At 30.0% G+C, this 21115-nt stretch overlaps 1 protein-coding gene across 1 annotated transcript; it reads left to right on the top strand.

Moving 5' to 3' along the window:
* Nucleotides 1–11033: 11033 nt before the first annotated feature.
* On the top strand, nt 11034–12512 carry LOC130826449 (F-box/kelch-repeat protein At1g80440). The gene has a single exon (XM_057692040.1). The coding sequence runs from the start codon at nt 11184–11186 to the stop codon at nt 12273–12275; it is 1092 nt and encodes a 363-aa protein (XP_057548023.1). The 5' UTR covers nt 11034–11183; the 3' UTR covers nt 12276–12512.
* The last annotated feature ends 8603 nt before the right edge of the window (nt 12513–21115 follow it).

Genomic DNA, 21115 nt, shown 5'->3' with positions numbered 1-21115 from the left:
CATGCAGTGAAGTCGATAGAAAATATTGGTACTCCTTATGTTTATAATGTAGTTTTATGAACTTTTTTTTTTTGAAGTAAAGTGTTATGAACTTATGTATATATATAATTCCCCTTTTGAGGATTCACTTCCCTTTCATCGTTTATTTTATCGGGTCATAGTAGGAGAATTCCCTACAGACAAGGGAGAAGAGAAATGAATTTTTATTGCATTGAGAATCGAACACAAGGGTGAAAACGAAAAAGAAAAATCTACAACCAATAGCTTAACCCATAATTTTCTGCATTAATTGTTATTATTATGTCAAATCATTGATAATTACTTAATAAATACGGAAAAGTTAATTAAGTTTGGAATCGTGATTAAGTAAAAATCAATAGTGTTACGATCTGTGAGTCCGGGTAACTCGTGTCGACTTAAATTGATAGTAAATTGTGTACAACTCAAAAGAAATATTGAATTGCTCTAATTCATGTGCATTTGTCAACATTTTTCTTATTTGCTTTATGGCAATAATAAACTATTGCACCACCCTCTTATCCCTATTTTCCTTGGACCATCTCATTTTTTAAATCTCTATTCTCATAAATTTAAATATATCCTTCTCTCCCTATCTAAACTAAAATATTATTTGTATTATCCACGACTCTAAACAGTATCCAACATGGCAACAATGCTATTAGCATCATTAAAACACCCATTACCCATTACATAAATAATGGTGTCTGGTGTATTTCATACTAGTTACTTACTTTAAACCCTCATTACTTTCCTAATATAATTTTATAATTAATTAAATAATATAGAACAATCATGTTACACTAAAATGGAGTCGTGAGAAAATATCCACAAAGACAAACAAGAATACAAAATATAAGTGGCAGGTTGAATACTAATTTTACATGTTTGCTGAACCAACTTAATTGTCACTCTTTTTTTTCATATGTAACAATTTATACAATTCAATATTAATAAAATTTTTTAATCAAATCATATAAGCTAGCATCTAAATATGCTTAAACCTAAATTTATCCATACTGATCGATATCATTAGGCATCTTACACTTGTTCAAAACTGTATTTCACTTTCTCCCCTCACTTGCCCTCTCCTCTTAATTGTAAAAGCTTTAGTCAATATCAAAGCAAATTGGAACAATGCATATTGGCCTACTCTTACAAGGTTACTATTTCACTTAAAGACAACAATTGTGTTGATTGTTGAAGAATACAATTGAGCACTCCTTTCATATGTCTTGACAAAACTATTGCTTTAATTTAACAATGGTCGTCTTAATCTTTTATCTACGTTTCAATTTTGGCTACCTTTTTCAATTTTTGTTTTACGTAGAACTTTTTAATTTTCTTTCAGATAATGATTTTCTTTTAAGTATGAAATCGAAAATTATAAACAGAATAGTCTTTAATACTTTTTTATCTTATTATTTTTATTTTTTAATTTTTTTATTACGGAGTAGGCTGAGGGCTTGCAGTAGAAAGCAATAAATCGAATTTAAGACCTGGCCTGAGAAAAATATTACTTGTTCCATACACAAAAGGCATATTAGTAAAAACAAAAAAAAAAAATCAATGAAAATTGAATTTTCATTTGCATATAGAAAGTGGTTATTTTTTAAATAGTTTAGGCTGACCTAATTAAAATCGTCTCACAGTGAAATGACCTTAATAGAAAATTAGTGTATTTCTTATTAGTGATCTTTATCATACCCAATGTCATTTGAAACGTAAACATTGGAATCAATTCCTTAAACAATTCTTCAATAGCTTGGTTGATTAAACATCTCCTTGAAAAGATTGTACGCAAAACAAGTATATTTGGACTTGTTCAAAAGGAATATAACGTGATATAGTTCATTAAAAAAAACAAAGTTGACTTTTAATTTTCATACATGAAAAGGTTATAATATGAGTGAATGACGTAAATGGATAACTAGAGTGAAAGAATCAATTTGAAAGCCAGAAATACTTAACCAAAAGAAATATAAAAGTGTTTAAATATAAACATAAAAAAATATTAATGAGTATAAAATATCAGATATTATAAAATTTCAATCATCAGCATAACTTTATATTTTATTATACGATTCTAAGTGATTCTAAATTTCTAATGATTATACGACCGATTTTTAAATCAGTTTAGTATCGATTCGAGCAATCCAGATATTAGAGTAAAATTTATAAAAATTGTTAAGATTTTGGTTCATCAAGTATATGGAAATTGATTTGCTTTAATAAAAAAAGGTGTATACTTAGTGAAGGGAAGAGATTGAATGATGAATAGGTGAAGAAATAGGAGTAAAATTGATTACAAATGTCATTATCAATCGTTGTATGATCATTAATCATATTATCTAATATCAATGGCTATGGTTGAATCACCACCACTTTCACTCTAATGCTTATTAGCATGGCCCATGCTTAGTCGATCGGGTAGCCAAATAATGCAAATTTGATAAGATTTGATATTTTGTTGTCCTCATCCTTTTAGATTAATTTGCCAAATATACCAAAACAATTATTAATGGCCAACTTGTAATGTTCTATTTAAAATATAAAATATATAATCTTTCAGATAGTATATATACTTATTATTTAATTGAATAATAAATTTAATGTAGAAAAAGTGAGGAATCATATGTATCAAAAAATATTAAAATAAATTTATGTGGATAAAATATGGGATCACAACTATTAAAATAATTTTTTAAATAAACTTAGTGAAAACACGTAGAGATTATAACCAAAATAAAAATATTAAAGTGATGTTAATGAAAAATATATAAGACCATAAAACATTATTAAAATATTAAAATAACGATAAATAAGATTAATTATGTCATTTGTTTTTTTTTTCATTCTAATTTGTTTGTTGCTCATTATGTGCTGGCCTGGTGGGCATCTATAGTTAATGTATCCGTTATGTGTTTGCTATTTTTAAGATTTTTTTTTTCTATATATAGTAAATAGGATCATGTTATAAATTTTAATATTATTTACAAAATCATTCACAATTAAAAATGCTTATGAGTCCGTAATTCTATTGAATTTTCTCTAGATTTACTCCTATTTTTCATTTAGATTTAATTTTTTGAGAACCAATAGTGGTCAGCTCCCAAAGGCCAAAATAGAGGTTTTGGTCAAGCTCTAGGATCTTCAAACCCAAATACAAATCTATTTTGGACTCATTTAACATCCAAACCCGCTAGATTTGTCCTAGACCTGCCGTACCCACTTTAGACCCGACGTATTACACAACTGAAAACCAATTTTAAGTTCGTTGAACTATTTCTATATTAATTTAAACTCAATTCAGATTTATATATAACCCATAAATACATTTTAGTACTAATGAAACTTTCAAAATATAAAAAGTTTAAGTATGAATAATTAAATTGAGACCCATTTAAGATCATAGATTCATCAGACCCGACAGACCTAGATTCGGGTTTGAATATAGGTCCACAAAAAATAGTCTGGATCTAAGTCCAATTAGACTTGACTCATGACTAACCCTATTCCTCATCTTTATTTCATCTATAAACTTCTTGAGTCTATTTATCTTGTGCCTCATTTTAATATTTTTGAACCCAATTTTATTTATTTCAATTAATAGACTATATAATTTTCACATTTTATGAATAAAATAACCTCATCATTAGGATAACTGATAAGCTATGTCGCAAACTATAAATTAAATACTAAATTGTCTCGATTAAAATATATACTACTTTATTTAAGAGGAATCAAGGTTAATTATCGTATCTTTCTCTTTTGGCCTCCCCTCCTTTCAGTCTATCTAAATTTGGGCATAAAAGAAACAAAATGAGGCTAAAAAACCTTAAAACTCCAATGACAAACAATGTTTCTCTATTTCAAACGTTGAAGTGCATAAGAATGTCCTAAGTTAGGGATACAATCATACAAAATGTACATTGACCCTAAATTAGAAGCTCAAATTATTTTGGACGGTTTCAAGAACTCATGCCAAATACGTAAATAAGGATAGATACTTGCCAACAATTAGGCATATACAGGTGTGATTTCTTCAATTGCTTCATCTTCCTATTCCCTCCTATAAATCGAAAATTGATGTTATAAATGTACGAATATGGGAAGACATTTGCATGACCAAATATTGATTCTAGTCGTACGCTACTTCATTTCCTTAAACGTATGGGCGGTGGCCTTTTATATATTGTTGGCTTGCTCAATTCTTTCCATAAGACTTTAAATTTGTGATACATAAATTGTTCCTTGAGACGGTCTCAATGAGACACACACCTTATATATGGGTTAAATAGTTCATCTTATACATATTATGAGAATATGAGCGCTAGTTTGAGATCGCCTCACTGAGAGATGATCTTTTACAAGAATAGCTCTCTGTGATATTGGAAATACAATATAATATAAAAATGGTTATGGGTCGATTATGAGTAAGATAAGTCAAATTTAGATCCAAACTCATTCAATCTTAGCAAATAGAAGTATTAACTTATAAGATATGAATGTTTTAGATCGTGATCAAACCTAACCATTGTTATGGTGCAACATTGTCTTAAACTTCTTAATTTATGTTAAAATGAATCATAACTTAATTATTCTTATTCCACTATTTATAATAAATGAATTTTAAACGTTAAAATTGAATTCAAAATGAGTGAAATTATACTTAAAAATTTAAATTAGGATCAACAAACACAATTATTATTATTCTTATAAAAATCAAATGTTAATTAAAATCGGATCAGAACAATCCCAATAATATGTTACACTCATAACTTAGGTCACGTTTGTGGGATAAAACGCAGGTTGCGGAGTTAACTTCAGATTCATTAGGTCCTTCTCGCTGTAGAATTTTTTTTTTTTTTTTGAATTGAGAAACTCTTTGGCCGTGCTTTCTTTTATGGGTATGAGTTGCCGCCTTCCTTCCTACCCAGATCCTGATCATAATTTTCTATGAGTTAGATACACTATATATGATGATGATCACGACTCATTACCTACAGCTTTTTCGTCCCAATGAGACAACTAATTTTAATGAAAAAAAAAAAACTAATCTCAAATGTAGCTTATTCAATGAAACACAAAACTATATTTGTATGCATGTGTGTATTGCGTTAAATGGAGATAAAACAAGCAACGTGGTAAATTTATTGTTCAGCTCCGCAAATATGTTCGGGCAAGTAGCCCATGATATACGCATCCCCGTTGTACATTATTATTATTATTATTATTATTATTATTATTATTTATTAGGCCATTTTGTCTCTTTTCTATAAATTATTCTCTGAATTCTCATATGCAAGTAAAAAGTAGTGCACTTAACTTAAGGGTGGAATTTCTATCTGTCTTCTTTCTTTTCATTAAGGAGCCTAATCGTTGAATTAGGCCAAGTACACTTATACTTTACTTCAATGAATATAATATAAGTATTTTATTATCCACTTAAACTTCATAGTCACCACTTATATATTATCTATGACGATCGATGGATAAAATTTTCATCTTTATATCTGCTTACTTAAGTATGTATTCAAATTTATCTTTAACTACTATGCACAACTTGGTATAATTATTAAGTCATCCTGTTATACCTACCTTATATTCGCCTCATATTCACTCAATGTCTGCTTCATATGCATGCGGCTATGCACCCACATCATAATCACTCCTTATAAATTTATTTGCCTTTTTTATTTTTATCAAAACTTGTTTGTTGATTAGAGAAATCAAATTTGTGGTGAATTATTCATCATAGGAGTATCATTTATATGGAAACTAAAATTTAAATTTAGAAGTACAATTTTGAAAATTTCTATAAGTCAAATGAATATACCACTTTTAACTAGCATAGGAGTATCATTTATATGCAAATTAAAATTAAAATTTAGAAGTACAATTTTGAAAACATTTTTTCTATAAGTCAAATAAATATACCACCTTTAACTAGCCTATTTTAGGGAATTACTATCATTATACTTTTGTCAATTTAATGAATAGATAATACTTTGAATATCAATTTTTTTGTATGTGGCCCTTTATGAACCAAAAAAGACGTAATAATGTTATTATAATTAATTTTGAAAATTAAGAATTTAAAAAAATACATTGATTTTCAATGAGAAATTCCACATTGTAACATCGAATTTTCATAAAACACTAGTGATAGTACTTTTGTAAGATTTTTCCACATGGTAGCATCTAATATATGCCTTATCTAACTGCCGCAGCATTTTCAGTTAAATTTTTGTCAATTTCCGTTTAGTTTACCATTTTAACGTTTCTATCCTTAGTAAGTGTTGGTTGTCGTCTTTATAATTTTTCCTAAACCATTTTTATGCCCTCAAATGTTTAATTTACCATTTAATTCATCAAAATGCTCAAATGTTGAAACAATTTTGTTTTCATTCAAATTGTTGTCTTTATAATTTACCCCACTTAAGTATATATGTATTAGTGCTTGAAATGCACCTTTTGAACATTATAATCCTAGTTAAGTACATTAAGTGAATATTACGGCTTATGTAATAGTTCTTAAGGCACTTTTTGTCAACAATGCGAACAATTTGAATGAAAACAAAATTACTACAACATTTGAAAGTGTTGATGAATTAAGCGGTGAATTAAATGTCAAAATGGTGAATTAAACATTTGAGAGCATAAAAATGGCAACAACCAACACTTAATAAGGGTAGAAACGTCAAAATGATGAATTATATGGAAATTGACAAGAATGTTACGGAAAATGCTACGGCAATCAGACAAGACATAAAGTGGATGCTATCATATGGAAAAATCTTACAAAAGTGCTACCACTAACGTTTTATAAAAGTTCGATGCTACTATGTTGAATTTCCTATTTTCAATTAACATCAACTTTTCATATGTCAACCTTTAATAAAATGTACAAGTATTTATTAAGTATAAGATTATGACTAAATTCTGACACAATTTATATCTAATTGTTTGTGACGGTAATTATATATTTACTCTCTCGGAAGTAGTAAATGTAACTAACAAAATGATATTATATTGAACATAAGTCATCAGTCAAATGATCATCCAATCGTTATTTAATTATATTTTGTACACATTGATTATTATTTTATTTTATCAAAAATATTTTGTTTTAATAACAATAATAAATATATTATATTTTTCTATTTTTTTATAATCTCAATACTAATAATTCAGTGTATGGCAATAAATGAATGTAAATAAACCCAAACATGGAGTTGGGTACGGCTTTTTTTTTTTCACTTAAAAAAACCTTAGCCTCTATTAATCATTTTGGGGCTACTACGTTAATTATGGTTGATGTAAGTCCTTAATCTCTTTATTTTTATTTTTTTGTTTTTGGTTACAAATAAAGTTCATTCTCTATACTATAAAATTATTCTATTTATTTATTGGATTCAATCTACCCATATATTGGGTTTTAAAGTCTCTCATGGTGAGGATTTAAAGTCTTGTTATCAATTCGATAGTAAAAAATATATGACATCATCAAAGGTATTAATTTGGCCATTAAAATCAAACAACGATGTTGAAGGAAACCCTTCAGTCGTCTAGATTCTTTTACTCATCGCTTAGCTAACGAAACATCAGTTTTTAATCAAACATCACTTCTTTGCCTAAAATTCTTATCCGTATGCGTATTTGTTTTGTGACATGTTCCATGATCTATACGCCTTTCAATATTTCTATTTTAATTTTTTCAAGTCAATAATTAACAAGAATTATTTATTTTCTCATACTTCAAAGATTTCATTCTATTTGTCACATGAAATAAGCCTTTTTTCTTTTTAAATATTTTATTAATTTACTTTATTTTTAGTTTTTGTTATAATCAATAATATTTTATTTTCATCCAAACATTTTATTGAATTTTTAATCTCGCCAAAATATTTTTTTGATATTTTTTATTTTTTCAAATGACTGTGAGATAAATTTAGTAGCACTAGGTAAGTACTGAGTAGCACCTTTTTCTTGAAAAAGTTTGTATACTAAGTAGAAGAGTACTTTTCTGAAATAATGCTTCTATAATATGTTCCCTATTTTTCTAGTAACCTCGTAGGATAGTTTTGTTTATTCTGCCACTTGCAAATTTCTAATGTTCTTTTGAAAAGTATTTTAGACCAAGTGTTGAATTTTTATAAAAGCTAAATATTTGGAAATAGATAAAAAATGAAATGAAATGAAATTGTATAATAATATTAAAATATAGTTAGAATGTGTATATGACATTAAAAAGTGATGGATCTACTTTCAATATTAAAAATAATGTAAAATAAGGACATTTTAAAATGAAAAATAATGTTAAATGAGAGGGACAAAGGGATTATGAACTTATGTAGCATAGTGTTTTCTATATAAATATTCTTAAAATCTGAAAAATTTAAAAAAATAATGTTAAATGAGAGGGAGAAAAGAACATTCCAAAAATTTTCTATTTCAACTCGTAGGTTAGATTTTGTTATTCTTAATTATTATACTTTTAAATTTTGGTGTAATTTACTACTGGCAGCAATCTTCAAATTTATTTGGTAACCAACTTAGTGTAATAAATTATTAAAAATAAATTTTAAAAAATTAAATCAAGTGTCAAACATTAAAATTTTTAAAAAACCGACTCAACTAGGAAAGTTTCAATTTTTCCTCTATTTTTAAAATATAAGACTTTTACATGTTGATAACCTAGAAAACATAATACTCGTACTAAAGTGATAACATTGGAGCTTACTTTGATTCCGGACTTGTGTATTAGATAAAATAAAAAGAAAAATTGTAAAAAATAAACCAATGAAAATATACTCAATAATTTTTCATTTTTAAATAAACTCACACAATTATTGTTTTTCCTAATTATTGACTTACAAAGAAACTTTGAAGATTATAATAATGAATAAGTCGATTCATTCTTAGCAAATATGTCTAATAGCTGGACATACTTAAAAATAAATATTAACTAAATTTATTTTAAGTGAATCAAAAAATATTGATTTATTATTAACAATTTTCCAAAAAGAAAAGGTTTATAATAGATTATAAGTGTATGTGCTGGAACATGACCCTTAGTCCCAAGACCCTGAAAGAGAAGAAACCCCAATCACTACCATGAACGAAGGACATGACGAAGCAACCAGGACCCCTTCAGAGGTCCCAACTCTCTGGAAAAGACGACTTAGCCCCCTGAAGGACTAAACTTACTCCTCAGCTAAGATTCAAAACAATAGAACTCACAGAAGCAATAGGGTCATATCAAAAGGACCCTGACAGAGAATGAAGAACATAAATACATGCAAGATGGTTGATCCTGCAGAATGATGGCAATAAAAACGATGACGTGACAGGAGACAACTGCAGTTATGTGCAGAAAAACTGTCAATGCTTGTATAAGACAAAACACCACACCTACCTCGTACCTTACCCATATAGGTGTACTAAAAGACAAGGAGGGGGGGACCATGGTGTAAGGATTAACAAATCACTAAACGCCACACAAGCTTACAAAATATACTATTTCTCTCTCCATTGATCTCGAGAAAGAATCCACTTAAGGTAAAAGTCTAAATTACCATTAGAGTTTTGGGGACCTTTCCTAAGGCTTACCATTATAAATATACGATGCTATGCATCACTAAAGATAATGTAACTTTTTACACTGAAATCCAAGCATTATTTTCCTATAAAAAGATAGGTCAGATTTCTTGCTAGCTTTACCAGAAATTCTTCCATAACCCTTACTGACTTAATCATCGGAAGAGGACTCCTAGAGGACCCCTCTCCAGCCCTCGTTTGTTACCTTGTGCATGAATACGGAGTGAAATAGCCGGAAAAGCAACTCAGATCTCCCCCAGTAGTTCATAGATACTGTGAACCCTAAAAGGCATTCTCTTCATCATTGCTGAGAGTGTTGATTGTTCTATTCACAGCCGGAACAATATGAAATAGTATTCACAGCAAAATCAAGTAAACATAAAATTTTTTTAAACAAATTGTTTTTATAGAAACCAAGTTGCACAAATTATGATACTGCTTAAAAATAAAATTATATCCAATAGAGTATAGGATTGAGATGTAACATATTAAAGAACCATGTGACAAGAATTACAGTATATCACACTGATTACCTGATTCAACACATAATTTCTAAAAACTTTTTACACAAAACTCAATTATTGGCTTTTTAAAAGGGTGTTGCTAAACTTCGCCACCCTTTTCATTTTTTCGCCACCCCCTCCAAATAAAATTACGAATTTGCCCCTGATTTTTTAAAAATTACAATTTTGCCACTCATTTCAAATTTTTTATTTATAATAATAATAATAATAATAATAATAATAATAATAAAAACAACAATAATAAAATTAAATAATAATAATTATTATTCAAAAAAAAAAAAAAATTGAGTCGCCCAAAATTGGGCAACTGAACCATGGTCGAGTCGCCCAGATCTGGGCGACTCGACCATGGTTCAGTCGCCCAATTTTGGGCGACTCAACCTTTTTTTTTTTTTTTTGAATAATAATTATTATTATTTAATTTTATTATTGTTGTTTTTATTATTATTATTATTATTATTATTACTGTTATTATTATTATTAATTTTATTTATTATTATTATTTAATTTTATTATTGCTTGTTATTATTATTATTATTATTATTATTATAAATAAGAAATTTGTAAGGAGTGGCATTTTTGTAATTTTTTAAACTACAGGGACAAATACGTAATTTTAGGGGGGAGGGGGGTGGCGAAAAAATAAAAAGGGTGGCGAACTTTAAGAATTGGGTTTTAAAATACTCTAAAGCCGTTACCACTAAAACAAAACCCATCAAAATCTAGACAAACTGCGGATATTTCCCTCCATTCAAATACTTGCACCACATATTCCATCATTTTTTTAATTTTTTTTTTAAATTTCTTGAAACCGACTTGACATCACCCCTTTATTTTTGTTCTAGAATCTTTAGCTCTATTTTCCCTACTTATCTTCTTTCTGCTTTTTTCTTTCTCTATAAATAACCAAATACTTTATGCTACCTTTCCCCATTTCTATAACGTCCTTCAATCAACAATTCTAATTCATAATCTTCTTTTTCTTCTCAACTCCATCACTGTAGTCCCCACTTTCTAATTTTAATTTTGCTACAAAATATGGATTCTATAATTCCGGGTTTGATTGATGATTTGGGTCGGGAGTGTTTAATTCGGGTCCCCTTTAATGAACTTCCAACTGCAGCTTCTGTCTGTAGAAATTGGAAGTATGAGATGGAACTTCCTGATTTTTTCCGTCAAAGAAAGATGGCGGGTGTAACCCGACCCGTTCTTGTGTTGGCTCAGGCTCAAGTTGAAGACCCGAATGAGAAGTTGGATCCTGGTGTGAAGCAACACCCATCAAAACCTACTTACCGGTTGACGGTAGCTGACCCGGGTTCTGGAACTTGGGTTCATCTACCTCCGATTCCGGGGTTGCCCGAGGGATTACCCATGTTTAGTGGGTTAGTTGGGTCCGGGTCGGATCTTGTAATCGTTGGTGGCTGGGATCCGGTTACATGGAAAGCATCGAACGCTGTGTATATTTACAGCTTTTTAACAGGTAAATGGCAGAAAGGTGAGGATATGCCAGGTGTACGAAGATCGTTCTTTGGATGCTCTGCTTCTGATGATGATCGTACGGTTCTCGTTGCTGGGGGCCACGATGAGGATAAAAACGCCTTAAATTCAGCATTATTGTATAGCATAGATGAAAATAGGTGGGTCCCACTTCCCGACATGAACCGACCACGTGACGAGTGTAAAGTCATCTTCCACGGTGGCAAATTCCACGTCATCAGCGGTTATCCAACGGATATGCAAGGATGCTTTGAAAGAAATGCCGAGGTGTTTGATTCATCCACGTGGCAGTGGTGCCCAGTCATCGAGGAATTTTTCGAGACCGGGTCAACTCCGGGCTCATGCATAGCAGGGCCAGACGGGCGGATATACGCTTGTATAGGAAGGCGGAGTGCTGATGTGGCGGTGTATTTGGGGGACAAGTGGCAAGTGGTGGCGGAAGTTCCCGGTGAAGTGAGAAGCTCACAATGGGTGGCTACATGTGGTGATAAGGTGTTAGTAATAGGGTGCTTAAAATTTGGGGAACCTCTACAAGGTTACTTGTTAGATTTGAAGAATCTTAAGTGGAGCAAAATTGATATGCCTAATAAGTTTTCTGGTCCTGTTCAATGTGGTTGTGTATTGGAGATATGAGATTTTTTTTTTTAATGTCAAAAAATGTTGCAAAATCAAAAAAAATTGGTATGAGATAGTGTAAAATTTAACTAATTGTACATGAAACGATGCAATTCTCTAGTATAGTGTATACCATAGTCCATAAGCATAACTTTAGGCTTAGATTACAAATTACAATACTATTTTTAGTCTACTTTTTTGTTTGTTTTGTTTTGGTGATGAACTTGCAATATAAATAGTACAATTTTGTCTTAATTTTGCTTCACTTTAAATATTGAGTACTTTTGGATTTTATTACATTTTTATGTTTTGAGTTGTCTTACATATATTTTAATAATTTATATTTATATTAATCAGTTAGGTGTTTGACAAGTGTGAATGAGAATTAAATTATTTTAAATTCAAATTTTAGGGTTGAAAATATTATCTCTTATTTATTATATTTGATTACCACTTGAAATTTGAGACTAAATAGTTACCCTTACTAAGGATATGGTTTTGGGGATTTTGGTCAATTTAAGTTCCATATATATTTCTATTTTTGGTTAAAAAAAGGATTTTAGAGTTCTTTTCTTACATTTTGATTTTCTTCCTCCGTGTTTTTCTATATGCTAACACGCCTAAGGAAAAGATATTGAAGGGATAAATAAAACACCAATTCTTTAATAAAATTAAAAGAAATATACGGATTAAATGTACATATTAATTGGACTGCAAAGAGGTGTTTTAACATGGCCCAAAAAACTCATTGAACTCTATATGAAAGCAGACCAATTTGGAGTTACCGTACATTATAACACTTATAATTCATTTGGTAGTCAATATTGTAAAAAATTTGGAGTTAGTTGTTTCCCTTTAATCATTTCAATTTTTTTATAATTTTTTTTAATGTTTTATCATTTGAAAATATGTTATTAAGTAACAAAAGAAAATTATGAACAAAAAAACTTTTTTATGATTAAAAATTTATTACTATAAAAATAGCACGGTACAATTAATGTAAATTTACAAAATAAATTATTTTTATTACCATTAATTAGTACTAATAAGTCAACTGTATATGCCACTAGTAGGAAGTAGTAACACAAATAAGGGCGTTTAAATTTTATAATAATGGATAATCAAGTCAAACTCATAAATTTATCTGACTGTCTCCTATTTAACATTGCTTTTTGAATGCTTTTTTTCGCATGATTTGTGTCTCTAAGACTCTAATTGTTATTCTCAACTCTCTTTCTTGTTTTTATTACTTTTAGTGAAATAATAATTAGAGAAAAACCAAGTTACTTGAAAATTTTTGTGAAGATTAAGAGAGAATATTTTTGTAGATAAAATAAAGAGAGGGAAATTGAGATATGGGCGAATTTGGTATAGAGCACTCGGTAACACATAATATAGCAATTAAAATAACATTCTATGTGTCCCCAATAAATATATTGACTTTCAACACGATCTAAAAACTAAAACGCGAGCATATGACATTTTTGTGAATGTTGTCTTTGTTAACTTTGAAGCTATATCTCGTGAATAAACATCATAATTCCAACTGTTTGTCATTTTTTTTCTAGATATAGTTCAATATACATATATATGTAAGTGTCTAATCGCATCATATTTAATAAGAATGATATCTATAGTGTCAATACATGCTATTTTAATACTGGGTACAAAGTTGCCCATCCAACATAGGCTTTTAGTACTGGTTTTCAGGATAAGAAATTAAATTGTAGAGAAGAAGGTCGAGTTTAGAGAAAAGATCATGTGGGGGAGACTCAAAGGGGATATGGTCACAACCCCATCAAGCAAGATAAATTTATTGAGCTCCCAAGTCAGTCAGAGGATATGAATGAAATGTTGGTGAACATAGCAAAAACGATTAGAAAAGTGGCAAAAGAGACCTTGGGGGTGTCGTTGGATAAACTAAAAGTGTTCAAAGAGTCGTGTTGTCGTTGGGTAAACCAAAAGCGGTAACGGAGGCAAAAAAACCATGGTTATGAGGACTTGTATCGGAAGCTTGACACCAAAGAGGGGGAGAAGTAGATTTTTAAGTTGGTAATGACTAGGTCCAGGCAGCGGCAAGACTTAGAGGCAGTGAAATACATCAAGGATGAGGGAGGACGAGAGGATAGCAAAACCAGATAGCTTCAGTATTTCTCTCAGCTACTCAAGGAGTCTAGGGGGCCAAAGGAGGCGGATAATCAAATTTCTGACGTCCAAAGACTACTGGAATATGGGTAAACGAGTGATATTACCACAGAACAAGTAGGAGAAGCTCTCAAAAAGATGGGGAGAACAAAGGCAGTCGGGCCAGATAACATCCCGATTAAGGTGTGCAGAGGTTTAGGAGAAGAGGGAATTTGTTGGCTGACAAACCTCTTTAATATTGTTTTGAGGACTCATAAGATACCAGAAGAATGGAGGAATAGCACACTAATACCTCTGTTTAAAAACAAAAGCGATGCGCAAGTATACAGGAACTATAGAGGTATCAAACTTCTAAGCCACACAATGAAATTGCGAGAAAGAGTGATAGAGAGGAGAATTAGAAAGAAAACAGTGATTAGAGAAAACCAATTCGGTTTCATGTCAGGAAGGTCAACCATTGAGGCAATTCATGTTTTGAGAAGATTGATGGAAAAATATAGAGAGCGAAAGAAAGATCTGCATATGGTGTTCATTGACTTGGGGAAAGCGAATGATAGCATACCACGACGTGTCATCTGGGATAGCCTCAAGGCTAGAGGTATTTCTTCAGTGTACATTGAGGCTATATGGCATATGAATGACAAAGTTTCAACTAACATTCAAACACCGGTGGGGATAACAGAGCCTTTTCCGGTTAAAGTTGGACTACATCAGGGATCGGCTCTAAGCCCTTTCATTTTTATTGTCATTATGGAAGAGATTTCTACATCTATTTGGGAGACGAGACCGTGGTGCATGTTATTCGCTGAGGACATAGTGCTGGTTGCAGAAATTAGAGAGAAGATTAATAATAAATTGGATGAGTGGAGGGAAGCTTTAGAAGGAAAAGGGTTGCACATTAGTCGTACGAAGACCGAGTATTTGCGCTGTGACTTTAGTAGGACATCACCGGTAGGTGAACTAGAGGTTTCCATTGATGAAGCAATTGTTAAAAGTACGACCAAGTACAAGTATTTGGGATCGATCATTCAAAGGGATGGGGAGATTGACGGAGATGTCAATCATCGTATACAAGCGGGTTGGCTCAAGTGGCGAGCAGTCACCGTGGTGCTATGTGAAAGGAAATTCCCAAGCAAGTTAAAAGGAAAATTCTACCGGGCGGCAATCAGACCTGCTCTGCTATATGGGAGCGAATGTTTGCCTGTAAAGAAGATTTTTGAACATATGATGGAAGTTACAGAAATGCGTATGCTGAGGTGGATGTGTGGGCACACATTGATGATCGAATTAGAAACCAAGAGTTTAGAGACAAACTAGGGGTAACCCCTATTTCTAGAAAAATGTACGAAAATATATTGAGGTGGTTTGGACATGTGCAGAGAAAGACTTTCACCGCCCCTGTGAGGAGGGTAGAAAGCATTATAGTAGAGGGTAAGAGGAGTCGAAGAAGACCTAGGAGAATTGGGATGAGCAAATAAAAGTTGACTTACATGAGTTAAACCTCTCGGAGTGCCTGACTAAAGATAGGGATAGTTGGAGGTGCCATATCTATGTTTTAGACTACTGATGTCCTCTTAGATTAGCTTTTAGTGTTCTTGCCATCTTGCTTCTCTTGTTTCTTATTATTAGTTTTTTGTTTTCTTTTATTTTGTAGTTGATTCTACTTATTTATTTTACTTTTATGCATTTAATTTATCTTTTCTGTGTAGCTACGTCTCCTTATCTTTCTCGAGCTGCGGGACTCTTTTGGTCGCACTCTCCTTTATGGGTATGAGTTGTCGTTGTCCTTCCCTCCCCAAATCTTATCCATAGTTTTTCTATGAACGGAATACACTGGATAGAATGATGATAATGATGATAACATGCTATTTTTTTTAATACCACAACAAAAAAATGATTTATAAATGTCATAAATGCAAACCTATAAAAAGTATTCTAAATTTTAAAATATATGCATAGAGATGTGGAATGCCTAAAAACAAGATCTTACATAATTTAATATTTAGTTTATTTAACGGTGAGAAGGTAAAGTTGAAGCTGGTTGAGAAAGTAGCATTTTCTTACTCATTGTAATAGAGTATTTAATTATAAATGAAAATAATATAATAAATATAGTTATATTATAAATTTAATGTTAACGTCAAATTGAGTGTGATTTGGATAGAGTTGTGTAGGAAAGAGCAAACAAAAGGAAGCATGAAATCCGTAGAAAAAGGGAAAAAGGTAAATCTATGGTCGCCGTTGACTACAAAATCCAAATGCTTATATTGGCGCACTTTGGTGCAACTACTTGCATGCTACACTAATTAATTATTCAACTCTAGTCCTTTGTCCTATTATCTACATCATTAATGAAATTGAATGATTTTGGAATTCACTACTTATTTGATATTAGATCAAAAGATACACTAAATTGTGTTTGAATTATATCAATTATTATAATATAATTATAATTATGTATGTTATTTATATGAAGCTATGTATGATTATTATAGTTATATGTATATTGAAATTCAATTGAAAATAATTTTTTATTATTACTAATAATGATAAAATTATATACATTCGACCTTTTAGTATTATCAAATGACATTAGATTATGGACATCTAATATTATTTTTTTATTTTTCCCATTTTAAATTTTGATTGAACTATCGGCTCGGATACTATGTTAAATTAGGCTAGACTTATTGTAAATATTAGCATATTAATGGGGAGACACGAGGTGCACACAGTTCATAAGCCAAAGAGATATATATCATCCCAAAACCATATAGCAATGGAAAGACCGATTTCAATAACTTATAAAGTGTATACACCATCTTTAATTTTATTCTACTAATTCGTTTTATTTTATTTCTAAATATGAGGCCACCACACCTCATTTTTGTTTTTGAATATGATCTATCAATTTGAATTTTTGCATTCTCTCTGTCATATTTAAATATACCACTTTTAACCTTTAATGATATATTCAATTTCTTAGTATACATATCAATGAGGGGGGAAGAGTAGTACATGTCATTTTCTAATTAAGAGTTAAGCGTAATTAAATTATGTTCTTATTGAGATATGAACACAGTTTAGAAATGCCACTTGTTAAGTTGTAATTATCGAGTAAAGTGGTTTCATACCCTTTAAATGGTGGTGGTCCTGGAGCTACATTCTACTACTATTACTTGTCCATTATCGTCATCAGGTTACTCATTTTCAAAGATGAAACAGCTGCTACCTTTGGCAACTTATCAATATGTAGTCGTTTTGCTTTAAATTCACCCCATATGACTTAAATATTTTAACAAATTCGGTATGAAATTGTCTCATTTTGTGATGAATCTATATAATTAACTAATTTATCTGATTAATCATTTTAAAGTTATAAGTAATTAATTTAAGGCAATAATGGTATATTTAATCAGCCTAATAAAGACAATCTCATCGTTAAACCGTCTTATTTGAAAATAAACCAAAGAATTTATTGAATAGAGATATTACTATTTTTGTTTTGTCAATGAAATTGATTTGATGGTAGTTATTTTAAAGTGCTATTAATTAAAGGTTTCGTAATACTAATTAAGTCTTGGTCGTTGTAGACTACTCGTACTTGAAGTTCATACTTCTACTTCTATATACTCCTATCATAGTTTGAGACTTGTGTTCACATTTGAAGTGAATGAGGCGTGGTGTTAGAAAGGAGTATGTAATTAGCATTATTAGGTATTTTATGATTCGGGATGATTCTAAACCCGACCTTTACTCAAATCGTTACTTGAGGGTTGGGTCAAAACTTGAATTCTAATCTTGGAATTATGTTCCTACCAATAAAAAATACCACAGCCGTCTTGAAAAATTTTGGGACTTTGTGTAAATTTTTTATTTTGTGTCTTATTTATAGTAAATGTATTTATTTTATTGATGAACTTAACATATTTATTTTTTTGATTAACTATGGGAGAAAGAGGAGATCATGTGTGGTCGATTATCTCGCACACCCTCAAAAAAACCCCCTTGAAAAATATTAGCAATACTATTTTAATATGCATCGATCTTAAAAATATTAAAATAGTAAGTATTTTTTAGTTCATAAGTACAATTGTTGATAGATTCAAATATTATAATTGAAGTGCTCCCCAAAAATGCTCATTAATTACTTTGTGTTTCCTCCATTTTACTTTTATGTTTATTGTGTTTATAGTTTCCTCTAGCTTATTGACTTATTGTCATATTTTCTTTTAAATTCTGACATATTTAATGATTTTAATCATGCGTTTTTGGTTTAATTGGTTTTTTATATTTTTGTACGTATTTCTTCTTCTTATCTTTCTTTTGGTGGTCCGATTTCACAATAAATTAAACTACATTTTACTTTTTATGAATTATTTTTACTTAAAGATAAAAAAAATCTATAAGATATATAGGCAATAATTTCTTGAAGTTTATCGATGAAACATTTAGTGCTTCGACAAAAGAATGGCCTAGTTTAAAGATGTTTCAAACGTAATCAATGGTGCATAGTTTAAAAATTTATAAACCCTATATAAAAAATGAAAGACTAATTAGATGATGAGAATAATAGATTAGCCCAATAATGATTATAGGTTCCCTATTCTTCACTCTTTTGATAAGAGTTTAATTCTCACCATCTATATAAAAATTAATTCAGCAAGTTTTGTATAAGACTGTCTCACCGTAAGAAAGACCCATACAAGTAGCCCAAAACATTAAACTGCTATAACTTAGAGACAAATTAATAAAACTGAAAAGATAACCAACACTTTAGCTTTTAAGCCAAATCATATTATGTCGTCTGCCCGTCTCACAGTGAGACGGTCTTAATGAAGAATTTGTCAAATTAATTCCATTTTCCTGGCGATTCCAAATAAAAAAATAATTTAAGTAAGATGTTTGCCTTTTAAGATGTAAAAGGGATAGGAGTAAATCATTAAAAGATAAGATTCCATTCTTTAATGTATGGTGAATATGGTGATACATGTTGTACGACTTTTATAGTTAGAATGTTACAATAAGAGATATCAATTGACAAATGCTTGCAGTTGTACTGGAAAAACATGTCTCCAATTGCCCCAAAAGTCTACCAATTCAGTCACTCTTGACTAACATTAACTCGACTAATGCCTCGTATTGGGGCTTACAACTAGTCAATTACCGATTACGGGTAACTTGTTTGATTAATGCTCCCAAGTCCCAAAACTACAATTCACGAAAATTTAAAACAAATAAAGTAATTTTAATAATTTTTTTTTTTAAGTTTTAGGTGAATTTAATTTCAAAAATAAACATCTTTATGTTCGAGCCTAAGGTCATATATGTTCGCAGTTATTAACAGAGAACAAAAAAATTGATAAAAAAGTCAAAATTGTTTGCTCGCATTTATTAATTGTGAACAAAATAGAGACAATGTTATAACATTAGATGAGCCAAAAAAGGGCCATGTTTGCAGTTACTAATTGCGAACAAACATGATCTCCCTTTTTTGTCTCATCTAACGTTATAATATTGTCTTTCTTTTGTTTGCAGTTAATAACCGAGAACAAATAATTTAACAAATTTTTTTGTTCGCTATTAGTAATTGCGAACATACCTGACCTTAGGCTCGAATATGAAGACCCTTATTTTTGAAATTGAGTTTACCTGAAACTTCTTTTTTTATTTCTTTTGTTAAAAATACTTATTTGTTTCAAATTTTCGCAATTCACTCCCGAACTTCTTGGAATAGTTGCTTGCTGCTTTTGATACCATATGTTAATATTCTATCACGTCTTTTTACAAAAGTAGATTGTGTTAGAAGTGTAAATACAACACATATTTCCGATCCATATTTGATGCTAGATGCTTCACTTGAAAAAACAAGTGGAAGCACATTTTCTCTAATACCATGTCAATAAATTAACCTAATTATAAGATTAAGTTCATGGTCAAAGCCTAATAATATCTTTTATATTCTGTTACATCTACAAGAGAATCAAATGTAGCAAAATTAAATCGAAATAAGATGTAGAAATACACCTATAGTGTATGTTGTGTAGTGAAAAAAAATTGAGCTTCAACAATATGTTAGAGTTTATAAGCAATTTTAAAGATAGTGATCTGAATAATTATACTAACAATTTTGTATATTGCACGAATTTTTATACTAGTATTTTATATTATAATTTAGAATAATTCTCTACTATAAATATTGATGTTGACCACAATTATTATTAATGTAAATATATAGTATCTCTTATTAGTAGTAAGTAGAATAATATTGATTATGTAATTAATACAATGCATTTTTATTTATATTATTGTAGTATAAAAATGATGTACTCAAGTAAAACAAAATAAAATAAATAATCTTAGATCTTCTTACGCATGCTTAAATTGATACGTGTATAAACTTAAAAATGATTAATTAAAAAATAAATATGAAATATTAGTATATGCATTTAGTGATGTTACGATGTAGACTTCACGGAGCATGAAAATGTCAAAGAATGATGAAACATATTGGAGAATGTTAAATGTTTTAAAGATTATGGTTTCATTTCTATTTGATACTTTTTACACATAACAAAAGGTTGGATATATAAGAATGAGCATATATAACCAATTAACCATATATTAATTCAATTGTTTTTTAGTTTAATTTCAATTAATAAATTTTACTTTGACTTCTTACTATTTTATTTATTTCATTTTAGTTTCCAAGT

The sequence above is a fragment of the Amaranthus tricolor genome, chromosome 1 (genome assembly GCF_026212465.1).
Source record: "Amaranthus tricolor cultivar Red isolate AtriRed21 chromosome 1, ASM2621246v1, whole genome shotgun sequence".
In the NCBI taxonomy this organism is placed as follows: Eukaryota; Viridiplantae; Streptophyta; class Magnoliopsida; order Caryophyllales; family Amaranthaceae; genus Amaranthus; species Amaranthus tricolor.
The sequence above is the reverse complement of the archived record's forward strand: the minus strand, read 5'-3'. Positions and strand labels throughout refer to the sequence as shown.

Bases quoted from the DNA above. Each gene is read 5' to 3' on its own strand.
- LOC130826449 (XM_057692040.1), top strand. From the start codon at position 11,184: ATGGATTCTATAATTCCGGGTTTGATTGATGATTTGGGTCGGGAGTGT.